At 40.5% G+C, this 16,188-nt stretch overlaps 1 protein-coding gene across 2 annotated transcripts in view; it reads left to right on the top strand.

Annotated features, from left to right (window-relative positions):
• ppp3cca (protein phosphatase 3, catalytic subunit, gamma isozyme, a) overlaps nucleotides 1–16,188 on the top strand; it is a 31,029-nt gene that overhangs the window by 10,455 nt on the left and 4,386 nt on the right. Inside the window, exons 4-13 of one of the 2 annotated variants that reach the window (XM_084552208.1) lie at nucleotides 4,920–5,031; nucleotides 7,520–7,665; nucleotides 7,921–8,060; nucleotides 9,781–9,858; nucleotides 9,940–10,034; nucleotides 10,134–10,259; nucleotides 10,841–10,918; nucleotides 12,134–12,218; nucleotides 13,143–13,240; nucleotides 15,438–15,464. In XM_084552208.1, the coding sequence (XP_084408334.1) occupies nucleotides 4,920–5,031; nucleotides 7,520–7,665; nucleotides 7,921–8,060; nucleotides 9,781–9,858; nucleotides 9,940–10,034; nucleotides 10,134–10,259; nucleotides 10,841–10,918; nucleotides 12,134–12,218; nucleotides 13,143–13,240; nucleotides 15,438–15,464 (985 nt within the window). The remainder of the gene's footprint in view (nucleotides 1–4,919; nucleotides 5,032–7,519; nucleotides 7,666–7,920; nucleotides 8,061–9,780; nucleotides 9,859–9,939; nucleotides 10,035–10,133; nucleotides 10,260–10,840; nucleotides 10,919–12,133; nucleotides 12,219–13,142; nucleotides 13,241–15,437; nucleotides 15,465–16,188) is intronic. The other variant, XM_084552209.1, reaches the window with a different exon arrangement.

Raw genomic sequence — 16,188 nt, 5'->3', positions numbered from 1 at the left:
TTCAAATCTGATTCCTTCTCATATCCGATTTTTAGGGCTGACTGTTCACACTGCCTTTAGCAAGTGTCCAAATCGGATATGGTTCTGTTCAGACTGGGCCACATTCTTCACCGGTCTGATAGGTCGCTGTCGCAACGAGCGGAAGCGTCATTCAGCACGTGTATTTGTCAGACGTCATATAATTGCGACAGCGACAAGCAAAACAACAACAAACAACACGATGGATGTACGTCACGTCAGTGTAAAGATTTATAAGGCATGCAGTTTCTTCCTCTGTCCAAGGCGAATTGTTTTCAAAGTCCTCCTCCATTGTGATAGCTGTAATATCACTGTCCGTGGCCGTAACGTGGCTCCTCCACAACGGAAATAGGCACGCGGTCTGGCGCATTGGTTCTGGCCTGGCGTCGCGTAAGTGACGTCACGGACAGTCAAAACCCATCTGAGTGTTGGGAGCTGTTTAGACTGAGACGCATCTGTCCATATCCGATACGAATGCGATATGAAACTACCTCTGGATGTGGTTTGCAACCGTTTGGCAAAAATCGGATTTCATGTGATCTGTCACTGTTCAGACTTCAAAATCGAGATCCGATTCAAATCTGAATGGGCTAAAAATCGGATTTTGGCTGGCAGTCTGAACGCAGCCAAGGTGTTGCCAGGTTAGAAGTGAACACTGCTCTGTGTGCTTACCCCGTCCCCCATAAGCTCTCTGGGCCCACTCCCCCTCCCCTCCCCACAAGTTTCCTTGAAGTGGCTCAGCATGTCCCCTCCTGTGGTGCCCCAGTGATTGCCTCGTTTTCATAACAAAAGGAGGGTTCACAGGTGATTTAGGATATTAGCTAAAAGCCTTCCAGCCGATCGGCTGCCCTCTGGGTTTTATAGGTAGAAAAGCCAAATGGCTGCTCTCTGGGACTTCTAGTGTTAAGCAGTTTATTAGCTTCAGGTTAAACCGTCGTAAAAACTGAACAAAATGTAAACTGACCTCTTGTCAGTGTGTTGTTTGCTCCTGGCACTGCTCTTAGAGTAGTGAAGTAAGACTGGCTGCAACTCCAATTAAAAGAAGCTGATATAATGAAAACAGACTGGATAGTTGTTTCTTAAAATGGTTACGATGGTCGCCTATGGAGAGAATGACTATGAAAATATAAGCTCTACTGCAGTGCTGCTTGAAATACTTGAATAACTGTTGCACTCGTTGACCAAATAGGTTTTGCTGTCTGAAATTCTATTTCAGTGGCACATCCAAAGGGCACAGTTCATACATGCTTATTGGAACAGTTATAAATAAGACAGAGGATTTGAACAGAGAGCTGGAGTGTGACTGCGCAAAATGGACTGCGGTTGTGTTACTGAGATTCCTGGTTTCGATTTCTGACAGTTATGTGAAAAAGAGTTTTTACAGTCGCGTATCGCTGTTAAATGTGCTAAACAAAGACACACATCGTTAAAAGTGTCTAATCAAAATGAAAGATACAGACATAGAAATGTTTTGTTAGATAACTGTATCAGCGCTGAGACAAATAAGCAGAAATTGCACCAGATGGCAATGAAAGGGTCTTGAACTGGATTTGTTCAAAAAATAAATTGAGGGTACCTTGTGGGTGTAGTGTGAATCTTGTCGCACATGAAAGTACAATACAGAACTCTTTGCAAATTGTTCCTCTAAGCGCTCCAAATGAGTTTATCCGATTTTAACACTCATTGTGGAGCCTGAGGGCTTAGTGTACACCACAGTGTAGTCAAGAACTGATCGTTTAAAGGGGATCATCACTGATTTTACAATTCAGACTTTCTCTTCATACAACAGAGACTAGTTTTGCAACTGGGTATGTACACTATGTGGTTTAATTAGAGAAATCTGGAGGTAGAAAGAAATGAGTGTTAAAACTCGATTCATATTTTGAAAAAACAACACTGACTGTTGTAGAGTATTAACACAACATTGGTGTCCATGTAAACTTACACGTTGTTAGAAGAGTGCAATGCTAAATGTGCTGAGTACTCTTTTATGTGATAGGGACACACAAAGATATTTCTTCACAAGGTCAACAAGGCGATATGCTAACATTTTGACCACAATATGGGGCCTTTTGATGGTCACTGGGTGGTGCATAGAGGTGGGTTAAATGTCAGAGATGAAAAGAGGAGACTGAAACGGCATAGGTAATGACGGGGGTGTATGAGGATTTGTGTCCACTGAAGAACTCAGATGTTGAATTGTGTTTCCAGTTTTGTCTTCAGAAAATTGACTTCTGAAAGGCTGCCAGTCAAAATAAAGTAGCTGATGGCAGCGCCACATGAAAAATAGTTAAATGTATTTGAGCCCCAGCACTTAACACTTTCACACTCACTACGTTGTTTTGTTGGGTGTGGATGCGAAACCTTTTCGATTAGTGTATCAGCCGGAAAATCATATGCAACCATCTAATTACTTGCATAGTAAGGTACATTTCTTTGGCTGTTGGACTGATGCTTGCATTTTGGGCATCTTGAGCTCGGAGGGTTAGTGCTAGGCTTTTGTCATCACTTTGTAGATTAAAATGAGTTAATGGACTGTCAGTCCATGACTGTCAGATTATGGTCAATGATGAAAATAACTATTAGAATGATGAAGACACTCAGGCTGAAGCAATGACTGTAGCCAAGCAACATCAGCAGTGGAAACATATATGAAATGTGTCATTCATTCTACATATCAAGCGTTGTCTATTTTGCTGATGTGAAGTCGCCACTAAGCAACACAGAAGTCTAGATAGTGTAGCAGTTTGCCCTCGCTAGCAGGGCTGAAAAATCTCTTCATTTTAAAGGCCACTGAGCTCACTACAGTAACACATAAGACAGATATAGGAAAATGGATATCAGGATGTGGTTACCTAGGTAACATAAAGAGTCACTGTAGCCTCTTGAAGTGGTGAATTACCATTGCAGGGCAGCAATTTGCCTAAGTCTAAATCCAGTGCATGTGAGCAATCTGTTTTTTTTCCTGTGTGATCTTCTTTATCTACTCTTTGAATTCTCTTTGATCCAACATAGTGTGTTTGTGGACAAACTCCCCTTGCCCCAGCCCCGCCCTTACACGCACCAGACACAGCACATCCCGGAGTGTGCGTTCATCTATCTATGTGCGTGCATGTCAGGGTTTTGCGGTGAAAGTAGCCAGTGCTCATGTCTGCCACACAAAGATTGTGCCGTCTCCTTTGTCTTCCTCCCCCACTTCAGGCTCGAACTCACAGCGGCTGGCTGAAAGAGTGCAGAGGGCTCTCATTAAAACCCATGTCAGCTTCCAGCCACTACAAGCCATGTCCCCTTCTCCGCCTCCGCACATAAGAGATCAAGTCACACCGACAGCCCCCTCAACACATTTACCTACACATCACAGTTTGATATGTCTCTCAATAATGAAAGTGCATAAGGCAAGGTAGTCGTGGCTCCCCCACTTCGTTTTTTTTTTTGATTTGATTTGATTTTTTTTAACATTGTCAGTTACGTGAATACACACCTGCTGGCTCTGGTTACCTTGGCACCTTGTTCTAGAGACATAATAGCAGGCCATGGTTGGTATATGTGACATAAGTGGGCTGAGAGCGGCAAGTAGCAGCCACTGAACAGTGCCTTGTCTGAGCACTGAAGAGCAAGTTCATTTGGATTGTAAATGCTCATCTGCTTTTCATATGTTTTTTAAGAGATTCTAATTTGAGCTGAGAAAGGCATCCTTTTGCTTCGAATATGAGATGAGTTGCTGAAGGAAAGACATATTGTTCTTTGGCATGCTGTACTTTTGTGTACATGTGCACAGACAACTTCTTTGTTAATCCATTAAGCTATTGATTTGTTTTTTAAATTAGTTAAGATCTTGATTATTTTTACTGGTTTATCGATTATTTTCATTTGTTTAACATACCAATAAATAATAACCATGACTTCTGCCATTAAACCTCAACACTTCAAATATTTTATCATATTTTAACACAATATCTAAAAATACCCTTTTAAAACTTATATTTTACCTTATAATACTATTCATCACAAAAGTTCAGATTTGTTCATATGGACCTAATTATGAAAGATGTTGTTTACTGTATTCTTCCAATAATTAGCATTGAGGGTTACGTGAACAGAAATCTAGTTTAATTTATAGGTCTACATGCTCAGGAACAAGCTGCCTTCAACTTTCAAATGCACTGGAACACGTTGCCATAGCAGCTGTTGACGTCTTCCAGGGAGTCTTTGTTTAGGTCTTGTCTGAATAACTCCCTGGCACTCAGCACTAACCAAGAATCAGACAAAACTCGCTCAAATACTCCAAATACTGACGCTGCTTTCTTGACATTTTGAGGTTGGAAAGTTGGCGGAAGTTGTTAGTTGTTAGATGCTTGTGCTTAGCGTTTGATCTGGGGTGGTGGGGCAGTTTCATTTCTACTACGCATGCGACTTAGTAGGTCTCTGTTTAAAGAATTCTCACACCTTTGACATCCAGATTCAGACTTTTTCTGATATTTTCCAGCATACCTGGCATCAGGAGCTGCCATAGGTTGGAATGTGCATTGCAGCCCTAGTTTATGGCTCCTGATGGTACTGTTTGAATGGACTGCCATGGCAGGGATTTATGTAGTTACATTTATTAAAATCTCCTGTAATTGTTTTTGCAATACGAAGCTTAACCGACAGTAAATCTAACTTGATAAAGGATGCTGTCAGACTGACAGAGAGACAAATGTAGCAGCGTGTTGGAGTAAGCCACTTGAAATCTATTTTAACCTAACCTGCAAAATGTGACTTTAATTAACCTTTCATTTGCTGAGATGATGTTGTGAATGTGTGCCTATTTACTTAAGATGATTAGTTGTATGACAAATTACCTTTTTTGATATTGCTAATATGAGCTGCCTTTATCTCTCTTTCACTGTCTCCCCTCCCAGTGTGTTCTCTACCTCTGGTCGCTCAAGATCAACCACCCCACCACACTTTTCCTTCTGCGTGGGAACCACGAGTGCCGGCATCTCACAGAGTACTTCACCTTCAAACAAGAATGTAAGTGCAGGGCCTCTCTCAGCCATATGAAGGCCAATCTAATGTGCTCCCACCACTGTCTGTAGTACTTAGGAATGGTCCGTATCACTCAGGTTTCAGAGTTCGGACGAGGCCTGGGTGTAATAGTAACATATGGTGCTCACAGTGCAAGTGTATGATTGTCTTGACAGACATGTTTTTTTTTGTTTGTTTGTTTGTTTTTTTCCTGTGACTTGCCACCATTGTCTTTTGTGCTTGCACTGGTTTCTGTACATCATCAAATCGGTTTTATATAAATAAATATAAATTACATTTAATTTCGCATCCCAGAGGCAGGGAGGAAGCCAAAAAACTTCTGAGAAATGCAGGCAACTTTAACAACTGATTCTCTGTAATAAACAGCTTCCACAAGAAAGATGTGTTTATGACAGAGTGTGTGTGTGGAGTTGGAAACTCCTGTCACAAGATGAAGCAGTTCATCAACATTACAGTCTCCACAGAGGAGATGAAGACTTTTCCTTTTCATGATGCAGACGATGAACTGCTGGAGCATGGAGAGCAGCCAGGCATGCTGTTGATGTTTTTCAGACAGGCAAACACACGCACAGATTTCAATATGTGACAGCTGCGTGTGTGAGTCTGTGTTTGTGTGTATGTGTACCTGAGTGTGTGTGCTTGCATGTGCGTTAAAGCAGGTGTAGGGGTATTAGTATGCAAACTGAGAAACAAAGACACTTTGGCAGTCTGCAAAGACAGTCTTGCCAGCTGCAAATAGATTTCACTCACTACATCTCTTCTCACACCCACCCACATACCACCTCATCTACACACATACACACTGTACCACCTGTTAGTGTTGGTTGTTGGAGGCAGAGTGAAAGACTTACAAATTTAAGCATAAATAATTTTTTTTAAAGAAAAAAATAGCACATGTGTGTAAACTAAATGTGGAAAATAATCACTATTTGGATGGATTATAACTGATGCACAACACACTTTAGTGTGAGTATATGGGGCTGCTTTAGAGGCAACTACCCTCTACATTGCAGTGACTTCTGTCTGGCACCTGTTTTTCTATACCGCAGCAAAATCACATTTAGTGAGGGCAGAGTTCATTGATTGAATGTGAAACACCGAGCAACACTGGTCACGTTTATTCCATTATTATGTATTTGGTCGAGAGATCAGATATTGTAATTGCAAATGATTACAACTGTGATTGTAACTGTCCTCCTGACCTTGACTTGTCTGAGTACAGGTTATGTAACATGATTTTAGGCCTAACTAAATCCTTAAACTCCAGTGTCCTCACACTGTAAATGTTTTAGTTTAAGTTGTCATTGCTGGTCTGGACATGAAGAAACTGAAGTTCAACATTCTAAAAAATCCTTAGAAGCTAAGGAAGACATTAAAAAACTTGAATTTCATTTACAAATGGCCTCTCCATCTTTTTCTTGCCTGCAGGCGTTGGTAATCTTAGTTCTAAATATAGTATTTTCATATTAAACTGAGCTGTTGGTAGATATTACACACAGAAGGGTGTGGTGTATTTCAGAAACAGGTGTCTGTAGTTCCTGCACAGCTTAGTAGCAAAACTGAACTGAGGGCCATTGATTCACTTTCATCCATCATTCCATCTATATAAAAAGTCAAAGATTTAACTGCATCTGGCAAAAATCCAAGTTGTATCAAGTTTGTGCTTTGATAATTTTTTATTTTATTTAATGTTAATATACAACAGGCAGCTAGAAAAGACAATACAAGAGACATGAAATGGCCATTATGTATAAAATCTTTATGATGTGGTTTTCTCCAGTTTCAGAAAAGACAATAACCAGATTTCTAGGGAGGCTAATATTCTCCTAGTCTGAAGATAAGTAAGATCGCTGTGATTGACTATATATTGTATTTGCTGCAAATTAACAAATCTCAAAATGTGATAAATAATTGACAGCTAATTATAAAACAATATATAATACTATATAAGATCCCTCCCTAAATGTGATATCCCGGTCCTCTCACTTCAGAGTGAATGTGTCGCTTGTTTTATTTTTGCACGTAAGAAGGATTAGACAGAATTAGTTTTATAATAAATTGTCTCAATTTTAAAAGTTTTAAAATTTACTTCACAGGCTAAATTATAAATACATATTCATTTCAAGTGGAGAGCCCAAAACTACACACTTTGATATGACCTGAATGCAGCACTCCCAATGTACTGTCCTGGTTCCCTATAAGGAAGCTGACTTCCTCCTGACCTAATCTGACCTGCAGTGTTCTGCAAGTGGCGCTGCAGATACTGCCTGTAAATAGTAATCAGTCCTGCTGCTGGCAGATAGGCTGTTCTAGTTTCCCATAAAATCCCCGACAAGCCTTTGTTGATACCCCTTTGATAATAACCACATCTGTTTGTTTGTTTTTTGACATTTCTGCCCAGAATTGTAAATTGTTCTTTTGTGAGATGAGCTCCAAAACTGAACTGTATTTTGTCTTTGTGAATTTGCTACAGGTAAAATTAAATACTCTGAGCGGGTGTATGACGCCTGTATGGAGGCCTTTGACTGCCTGCCCCTCGCCGCCCTGCTCAACCAGCAGTTCTTGTGTGTACATGGTGGGCTCTCACCAGAAATCAACTGTCTAGATGACATAAGGAAAGTAAGTAATCCACCATTCACACATTAAACTGTGGCAAAATACTCCTGTTATAGCATCATCTTTTAAATACTCTCAGCTGAAAATCTATAAATGTCCTTCTTTATTTTTGTACTACAATGAACTGTAAGTTATATTGATATTAGACTACATTTTCTACTAAATTAAATGTCTTCTGTCACAGTGGCTTCGTGTATGTAAAAAGTCAGTATAAACCATACAGGGACTCTGAAGTGTGTTTTATTTTGTGCTCAACAGTTAGACAGGTTTAAAGAGCCTCCAGCATTCGGGCCAATGTGTGACCTGATTTGGGCTGACCCTGGTGAGGACTACGGCAGTGAAAAGACATCTGAACACTTCAATCATAACTCCGTCAGAGGCTGCTCTTACTTTTTCAGGTATTGTATAAAACTGCCGCCTTTATCTTTCCTGTCGCAGCTTAACTCTACAGTAATACTGCTACTTTTACCAAACTCTCAGAACAGATACAAATACTGCACTTAATTAAAATACAAAAAAAAAAATGATTCAGTCTTTCTGTGTACTACTCTTTGGAGACCAATCTCCAACAAATACAACAATAATGACAGGTTATCATCCGATAGAAAATAGGGTGCACCACACAGGTCAGATGAAGTAGCTTCACTGTTTTGTAGGTCAAACATTATTGAGGCACTTTCAAAAATGGCTCAAAACAGGTTAACAGATAAAAGCAGCAAAATCACAAAATCAGGTTTCAGGATGTTTGATGACCATATATCTTGAAAATGAATGGCATTCCCATTAGACCTAGCTTCACTTAGTTCTTGTGGTAAACGTTAGCTTGTGTCACATGTTAAAGTAAATTGGAGAACACGGTAAACACTATACCTGCTTAACATCAGTGAGCATTTAGCTCACATCACAACCTTACAGAACTTACACTGATCAACATTAAAACCACTGATAGGAGAAGTAAATAACACTGACCTTCTTGTGACAATTCAGTGTTCTGCTGGAAAACTTTTGGACCTGGTATTCATGTGGATGTTACTTAGACATGCACCACTCGCCTACACCAGACCAGGTACCCCCACCCCATAGCAATGACACTCCGTGATGGTAGCAGCCATCCCCAGCAGGATGCAGCCAGACACAGGTTTAGGAACAACTTAAAAAACATGAAAAACAGCACAAGGTGTCGACCTGGCCTCCAGATTCACTGGATCCCAAACTGATCAAGTATCTGTGGGATGATCCACAGAGGCCCCTCCCCTCAACCCAGAGGACCCAAAGGCCCCCACTAACAACATTCTGTTACCAGACACCACAGGACACCCTCAGAAGACCCCTGTCCATTCTCTGATAAGTCACAACTGTTTTGGAGGCACAAGGGAGACCTACACAATATTAGGTCATAGTGATATCCCTGATCAGTGTATACTTAGATCTTTGCGAATACAAACAACTCTTAAATACAGTATATAAATGAATCCGAGCATTGTCCTGCATTTATAAACCATCTAGACACAATTTCAACATGACATTTGTCCTCCTTGATGTTAGCATGTTACAGCTTGTGGTGCTTCAGTGCTGATGCAGTTTCATTGTACAGGGCCACAGATCCTCCTCTGCATGTGATTTACATATTAAGACCACATTTAGTAAATCCATACTTTACACCAGCTGGAGGTTAGCAACTGGGACTGTCTGTTCACAAATAAATATCAACTAAACCCTAACCCTAAAATTCATGAAAGTGTTAAATTTCCATCCACACCGTTAAGCTTATCATGATGTTAATTTATATCTTGAGCTTTCCTGATTGAAGCAGCTGAGGTGGTCTGCTTCTCCTCTGGCTGTAGTTCTAAGCCTTAGAGATGCTAGCAGAGCCCATAAATACCAGAGTCTTTCTTCTGGATATTCAGCATCTGTTAATCCCTAGCTCAACAGGCCAAAGGGCATGGCATGCTGAAAATAAATATGAAAGCATTTCCTTAGGGCAACAATGATCAGTTGTTAAATGGTCTCAAGTGGCCTCATACTGTTCCTTTTAATGGTATAAGCTTTGACCTCCAATCAATAGTTTAACTCGTCTGGCCTCTGTCTGTTTCTCTCTCCTCCTCTGTCTCTTTGCAGTTACTCAGCTGTCTGTGACTTTTTGGTAAATAATAACTTGCTGTCAGTAATAAGAGCCCATGAAGCACAGGATGCAGGGTGAGTAGTCATATAAATGAATTCCTAGGATATTATAATATACAATATGTTTAATGAGACTTTTTATTTGTGGCTGTGCAGGTATCGGATGTACAGAAAAAGCCAGACCACAGGCTTCCCTTCATTAATCACAATCTTTTCAGCTCCAAATTACCTAGACGTCTACAACAACAAAGGTTTCTGTCTTTTATTACTCACTCCTGTTGCTGTCATATTTTTCTTGTATCTTGAATCTTGAATTAGTCCATTCATCTCTTTCCCTCTGTCAACCCTAGCTGCTGTATTAAAATATGAGAACAACGTGATGAACATCCGACAGTTCAACTGCTCCCCCCACCCCTACTGGTTGCCCAACTTTATGGATGTCTTCACGTGGTCTTTGCCTTTTGTTGGAGAGAAAGGTATGTTTGTTGTTTAATTTGGAAAATGTGGATGGGATGCCAAAAATAAACCATGTATTGTGTTACCTATAATTCATTTACTTCGTAGAACCAGTCTAGAATCCTTTTTTTTCCTCTATTAAATCGTAGAATAGAAACTGCGCCATTATGGTAAATTATATTTCTTCATTGTTCGTTCAGGACACGGGTGGCAGCATTTTAACAAAGACCTACAGAGAAGAACACATGACACAAAGAAATATTAAATTACAAAAGGTTGTCTGTCTTTGTGCTCTTTAGAATCTCCCATATGTAAATCTCAAGTGCTATCTGAAAAACAGTCCAGTAGCTAAAAAGCTAGAAACTGAAATGATAAAGCAAAATATTTATTTGTGTCTTTATGCCCATGTGACATTTCCCCTCTTCCCAACTAAAGGCTATTTTTTACATTATGTGCCTGTTGAACTCAGGGAATTAAAAAAAAAGAATAAAAAATTATAAATTACATAAATGTGTCCCTTTTAGACAATTCTTCAGGGAAAGTCTGTTTCCACCGAATCACATTTTAAGGTTTGTCACCAGTTTTAATGTTTCCTCTACAGTGACGGAGATGCTGGTGAATGTACTGAACATTTGCTCTGACGACGAGCTCATGTCAGAGGGAGACGACCTATATGAAGGTAACTTAGAAACAGAAAGGATATAGTGCTTGAAGAACCCGGCGCTGTTTTGTTTTAGTTAGATGGTATTCATTACTGGCTGATGTTAACCTGACGTCACAAATGAAGAGCCAGCTAATACAGGAATCAGACTGCATGATGCATTTAGTTTGTTCAATATTCTGCCTGTAAGTGCTTTTGGAGCACCAGTATAATTAATATGAAATACTACGTAGAATAAATGAATCTATTTTAACATAAACTATCTTATCAAAAACATCTGTGTTTATGTTTTTTTTGCATGTTTTCATAGACTGTATGATAATGACTGTACAAGGAAAGCCTTTGTGAGCAGTACCTACTGTACTACAGAGATGTATTGTCACATTCAAAAACACAGAGACTTGAAATTTTCTTGAAGACTTTCACCATCATAGCTTCTTTAGTTCTAAATGACTGGTGGGAGTTTAGGTTTTTATTTGGAACATCTGTGGGTGATGTCTACCTGAAACCCGTATGACTGGGATCTGTAATAACGCAGTCATTCCTAATAACAAACCTAAACTCCTCACCAGTCAACTACAACTGGAGAATCTACTTTTTTTTTTTTAATTTAACATTTTGCTTCTACAAAGCTTGCAGAATCAAGTAGTTAAAATTAATGCACAGGGTTCTGTGCAGTGTCCTGGTGTGATGGTCAAAAAGATGTTCTTTATACAGTATCATCCATCCACACAGATTTAAGTGTGAAAATTTAATAATAAAGTACTTACTAATAAGTAATAGCTCTGCTGTTCAAAATTTTATATAATAACTAAAGATGAATTATTAGTTGTTTTCATCTAAAAATTAAATAGCTAAAATATTAATCGTCTGTGCACAGCTATTTGTAGGCTTCTATGAATCACATTATCAACTTGCTTTTTAAATTGGATGAATTATAAATGATTCCTGGCACACATCTAATTGACACAGAAAGCTGGCAGGTGATCCATGTGTACTACCTCATCATGATTCAACTTGTGTCACACATGGTCTGGTGTTGATGAGGGAGTTCAGACACTGTGCTCTGGTACACCCTTAAACACTAGTTCACCTCTCAGATGTGTCATCACCTCCTTCCTTCTTCCCGCAAGTCTTTAATATTTGTTTCATATTAGGTGCAAAGAAACTCTGTAGCAGGATAGAAACAGCAGTAGACTGTGTCTTAACCTCACAATCTGGCATTTTTCCCAGGTGGCACCTCAGCGATGCGTAAGGAGGTAATCCGCAACAAGATTCGTGCTGTGGGGAAAATGGCTCGAGTCTTCTCAGTTCTCAGGTCAGATCCTGTCATTAACACTATCCCTTTGATGCTCTTCTTCCTTTCTCATGGTAATACACCAACTGGAAAACACTGTACATGTATGTATGGATTTCAATGAGCTCTGTGCAGAGTGAGTGGAGGGGGCCAGAAATAAAATGCAGGTCACTGCAGGGGAAGTAAGATGTGCAAGAGCTGGCGAAATGAATGCAGTCAGTTGAGTGTACAATGAAATGGTGTTTGAAAACACAATGTTGGCGTGCTAGGATTAATGAGCTGGCACCAGATGAGTCACAATCCACCTAGACTGTATAATGACATTAGACATTATTCCAGATTTATGCTGCTGCTGCTGCTAGCGTGTCACAGTGCTGCAAGTGGGCAGCCTGTCTTTCAGACCAGTGCATATGGATCAGTGATACTACAAACAATCCAGTTTTTAAAAAATGAGAACACACACGATTTGGCTATTTGGATATTTTTTCTTTCTTATATGTCAACTGTTCCCTACAGAATAGAAAATAAGGTGATGTACGCTTCAAGTCGTCACTCCAATTGTTATCTGCAGTTTCTTTTAACTCGGTAGAGGGCAAAACTATCAAAAATAGGGGCAGAAAAATGAATAAATAAAAGTGTGCTGGCAACAAAAACAGTGGTAACAAATCCTTAAAAATGTTGCTTCAGATGCTAAAATTGACACATATTGACAGTGACCCACTTACGGAACCAGGACACATGCTAGCAGTTGGGCTGGAGGCATTTAGAGCTGACAGTCTCATCAAGCCGTGAGTGAGTGGGCACAGGTTAAATATCCAGCCATGATCGAACACATGACCTCTTGGTTACAGAACCGCCTTGTAACCACCCGGTGTCTGCCGCCCTGCTTACTGAAATGTAATCAGTGTGTGTACCCTGTGTGCCTTTGTTTTGTCTGTGGACTAGGGAGGAAAGTGAGAGTGTGTTAACACTCAAAGGCCTGACCCCAACTGGAACTCTTCCAATGGGAGTGTTGTCAGGAGGAAAGCAGACATTACAGACTGGTGAGTGTGTTTTATACTCAATATCCCTGCTCTTTGATTACCTATTGCTAGCTGCCATTTAACACAACACTGCATTTGTTCTAAGCAAAATCTATTTTTCCTTCATGGAGGTGATGTTATGTGTTAATCCTTTAAAAATTCACCACTACTAGGTAAATGTAGTACAGTGACAAAATTAGTAACATTTTTCCTGCATTATAAAATGATGAAATGTCATACAGTTGCAGCCTGGAAGTCAGCCCAACTTCCTCCGCCCACAGAATTTTTGAAATCCAAATGACATGTAGCCAGACTCATATTCTGATAAGAACTGAGTATGGCCACGCCAAAAAATGTTTGCAGAGCAAATATAAGGGCATGATATACACAGATCAGCTGTAACATTATGACCAAGTGGTTATAATCTCTACTCAAGTAAATAACTTAACTCCGTATCATAGCGCCTGTCAGTGGGTGGGGTGTTTTAGGCAGCAAAGGAACATTTTGTCCTCAGAGCTGTAGCACATGAGGAGTGAGTTACAGTAAATCTTTGAAAATAAATGTGTTAGATAATGACAGTCTTTCAGTAAATGAACAAAAGAGACTTGATTAAAATTTCATCACATTATTCCCATGCAGCTCAGCCGCAGCTTGTGCATGTGTTGATCTGCCATTACACAGTACACAGAGACGCATGTGGCAGGTATTTAACTGATGTTGATGAGGCAGCATGGTTAGAGTGGGTATGCTATACTCATACTTAAAAAGCATCTAAATACAAAGAAGCATCCAAGGATTACTTTTACCTGTCACTGTTGCAAGTGATTATTATGTGCTCATTGCTGAGGGTGCAACCAGGCTTTCTATTGCAACTTCCATAGCCTTCCTGTCCTGCTAGTCACTTTGAAGGGTTCTAGATCAATGACAGTAAGCCCACCGCAGGGAGCACTGGCTAGAATTTGACTCAAGCCCCCCCCTCCCATGCTGCGTAAAGTTTTTGGGCTGAGCTGTGTGCTGGCTGGCCGGGCAGGTCAGCCTGTCACCTGCAAGTGGCTACTGACCCTCTGATCTAAAGGTCTTGCCAGCCAGAGGACATGCTGGGAGCCACGCTTTGCCACACTGGAGGCTTATAGAAGTTGCGGAGCAATCGAAGGAGAAACCACATGTTGTGACCTTTCAGAGAATGTCACTGTCCATGTCCGCTCCCCCAGCCGCAGCTTTCAGATCAGCCTGGCCTGTTCAAATAAAGGGGGGGCACGTGATTGTGTAGTTTCGTCCATTCCTTCTGCATCCAGGCACACAGACTGTAAACTAACCTTTTTAGGATACAAAGACTCACTACATAAATGTGTCACCAGCTCTCACCAATAACGATATGTTATGCACCTGAAATAGTAATGAATAAAGAGGGGAAATAGTTGGCTGCAGCTTATTGGCATTTCTCTATAAAAAAACAACAACTATCTTTCATGAGATCAGATCAGCTGGTACTGTTGGGTACACAACACCACCACTCCTCAGTTCTATCCTCTGACGTAGCAGGAGCTTTAACGTGGTACGGTGCGTTCCCACAAGCAGTCTGCTCCTGCTCCTGTACTGGCACAGAAACTACATTACCCTAAGTGTCACTCGCCTCTTCTTCTTTTTGATGGCGTTATACAGCGCTCACTTTTGTTCTCTCAAAAGTAGTCATTTGGTAACTCTTGACAACAATTTTGGATAAAATTTGGATACAATATTGTCATTTATGTCGTTATGTAGTAACTTATGATGTACTAAAATGATGTAACTTAAAATGAACTTAACCAAAGAATAAGAAGAATAAATATCTGCATTTGTACAGCAAAAGCTGGTCTATATAGATGTGTTTGGCCCTACCTGGTCATTGATGAGCATCTCGCCCCAGTCTTAGACTCTTAGTGCTCAGCCAAATCCCCCCTCAGCTCTCCACACCTAAGTCCTCATGACCCTTTAACACCAACACCATCTTAAATCTGCAGCAGGCCTCTTCATTCTGACCTTCCCACCCACTCACTAATGTGTTTTGAGGACGTTTTTCAGATGCTGTGAATTATGCCTCCGTATGACTGTACCATGGGTGTTTCTCCTGTTTATCACGCTGGGCTTTACAGTTTGATTTCTCTGTTGCATTTGCTGTCTCTGGCTGCCTCTGATGACTACCTTTTTTTCCCCCCTTCCTCAACTCCGACTAACATAGCTACCATTGAAGCAGCCAAAGCACAAGGTACGCATTGGCTGTGTGGCCCACATCTCATGTCTGTGTTTGTGTATGTTATTCACCCTTTGAACGCAGCCCAACTCTTCAGATGTGTACTTTTATTGTTTTTTGTGTGCCCGCTGTTCTTATATCACTGATGACCCTGTTCCTGGTTGCTCTTGCATTATCAGTGTCTGTTGATCACACTGAGTCTGGCATTATAAGATTACATTTACAGGGCAGACAGGAAATCAAATGAAAAGATGAACAGAGCATGGATTGATAAGAAGCTTGCATAAGAAGAAAACTAGTGTGACACCAATAGTTACTGCTTCTATTTTAACAGTTAGGAGATTGTCTTCTGAAATGCATTCAAAGCACTTTTAAATTGAATTATTTCTAACAGCGTTGGTCAACTCAGACTTGTCACTGTAGAAAAAGATATCCAGGGTTGTGTAAACATGTAGACTGGGTTTAAGTCCCGGCTTGCCCGTGGCTGTGGTTACATCAGCTGTTCTTGCCAATGGTGGCTCCCTACACAGAGAAAAGCCTGCTAAGACCTGGCTGAGATAAGACCAGGGAGATCCCTGCAGGGGATATTTTCAGAAACAAATCCTGTTACACCCTTTGGCTGTTGCTACACGGTCTGCCAGCTGATAGTGATGGTCAGTGGTTTGACAGGCATCAGCCATTAACAATACATAGTTTATTAAAAACAATTTGACAGTATGACCCTGCAGATAGATGTATC

This window comes from Chelon labrosus (assembly GCF_963514085.1).
Source record: "Chelon labrosus genome assembly, chromosome: 9".
Lineage (NCBI taxonomy): Eukaryota > Metazoa > Chordata > Actinopteri > Mugiliformes > Mugilidae > Chelon > Chelon labrosus.
Note: the sequence above shows the minus strand (reverse complement) of the source record. Positions and strands in the feature narration are given on the sequence as shown.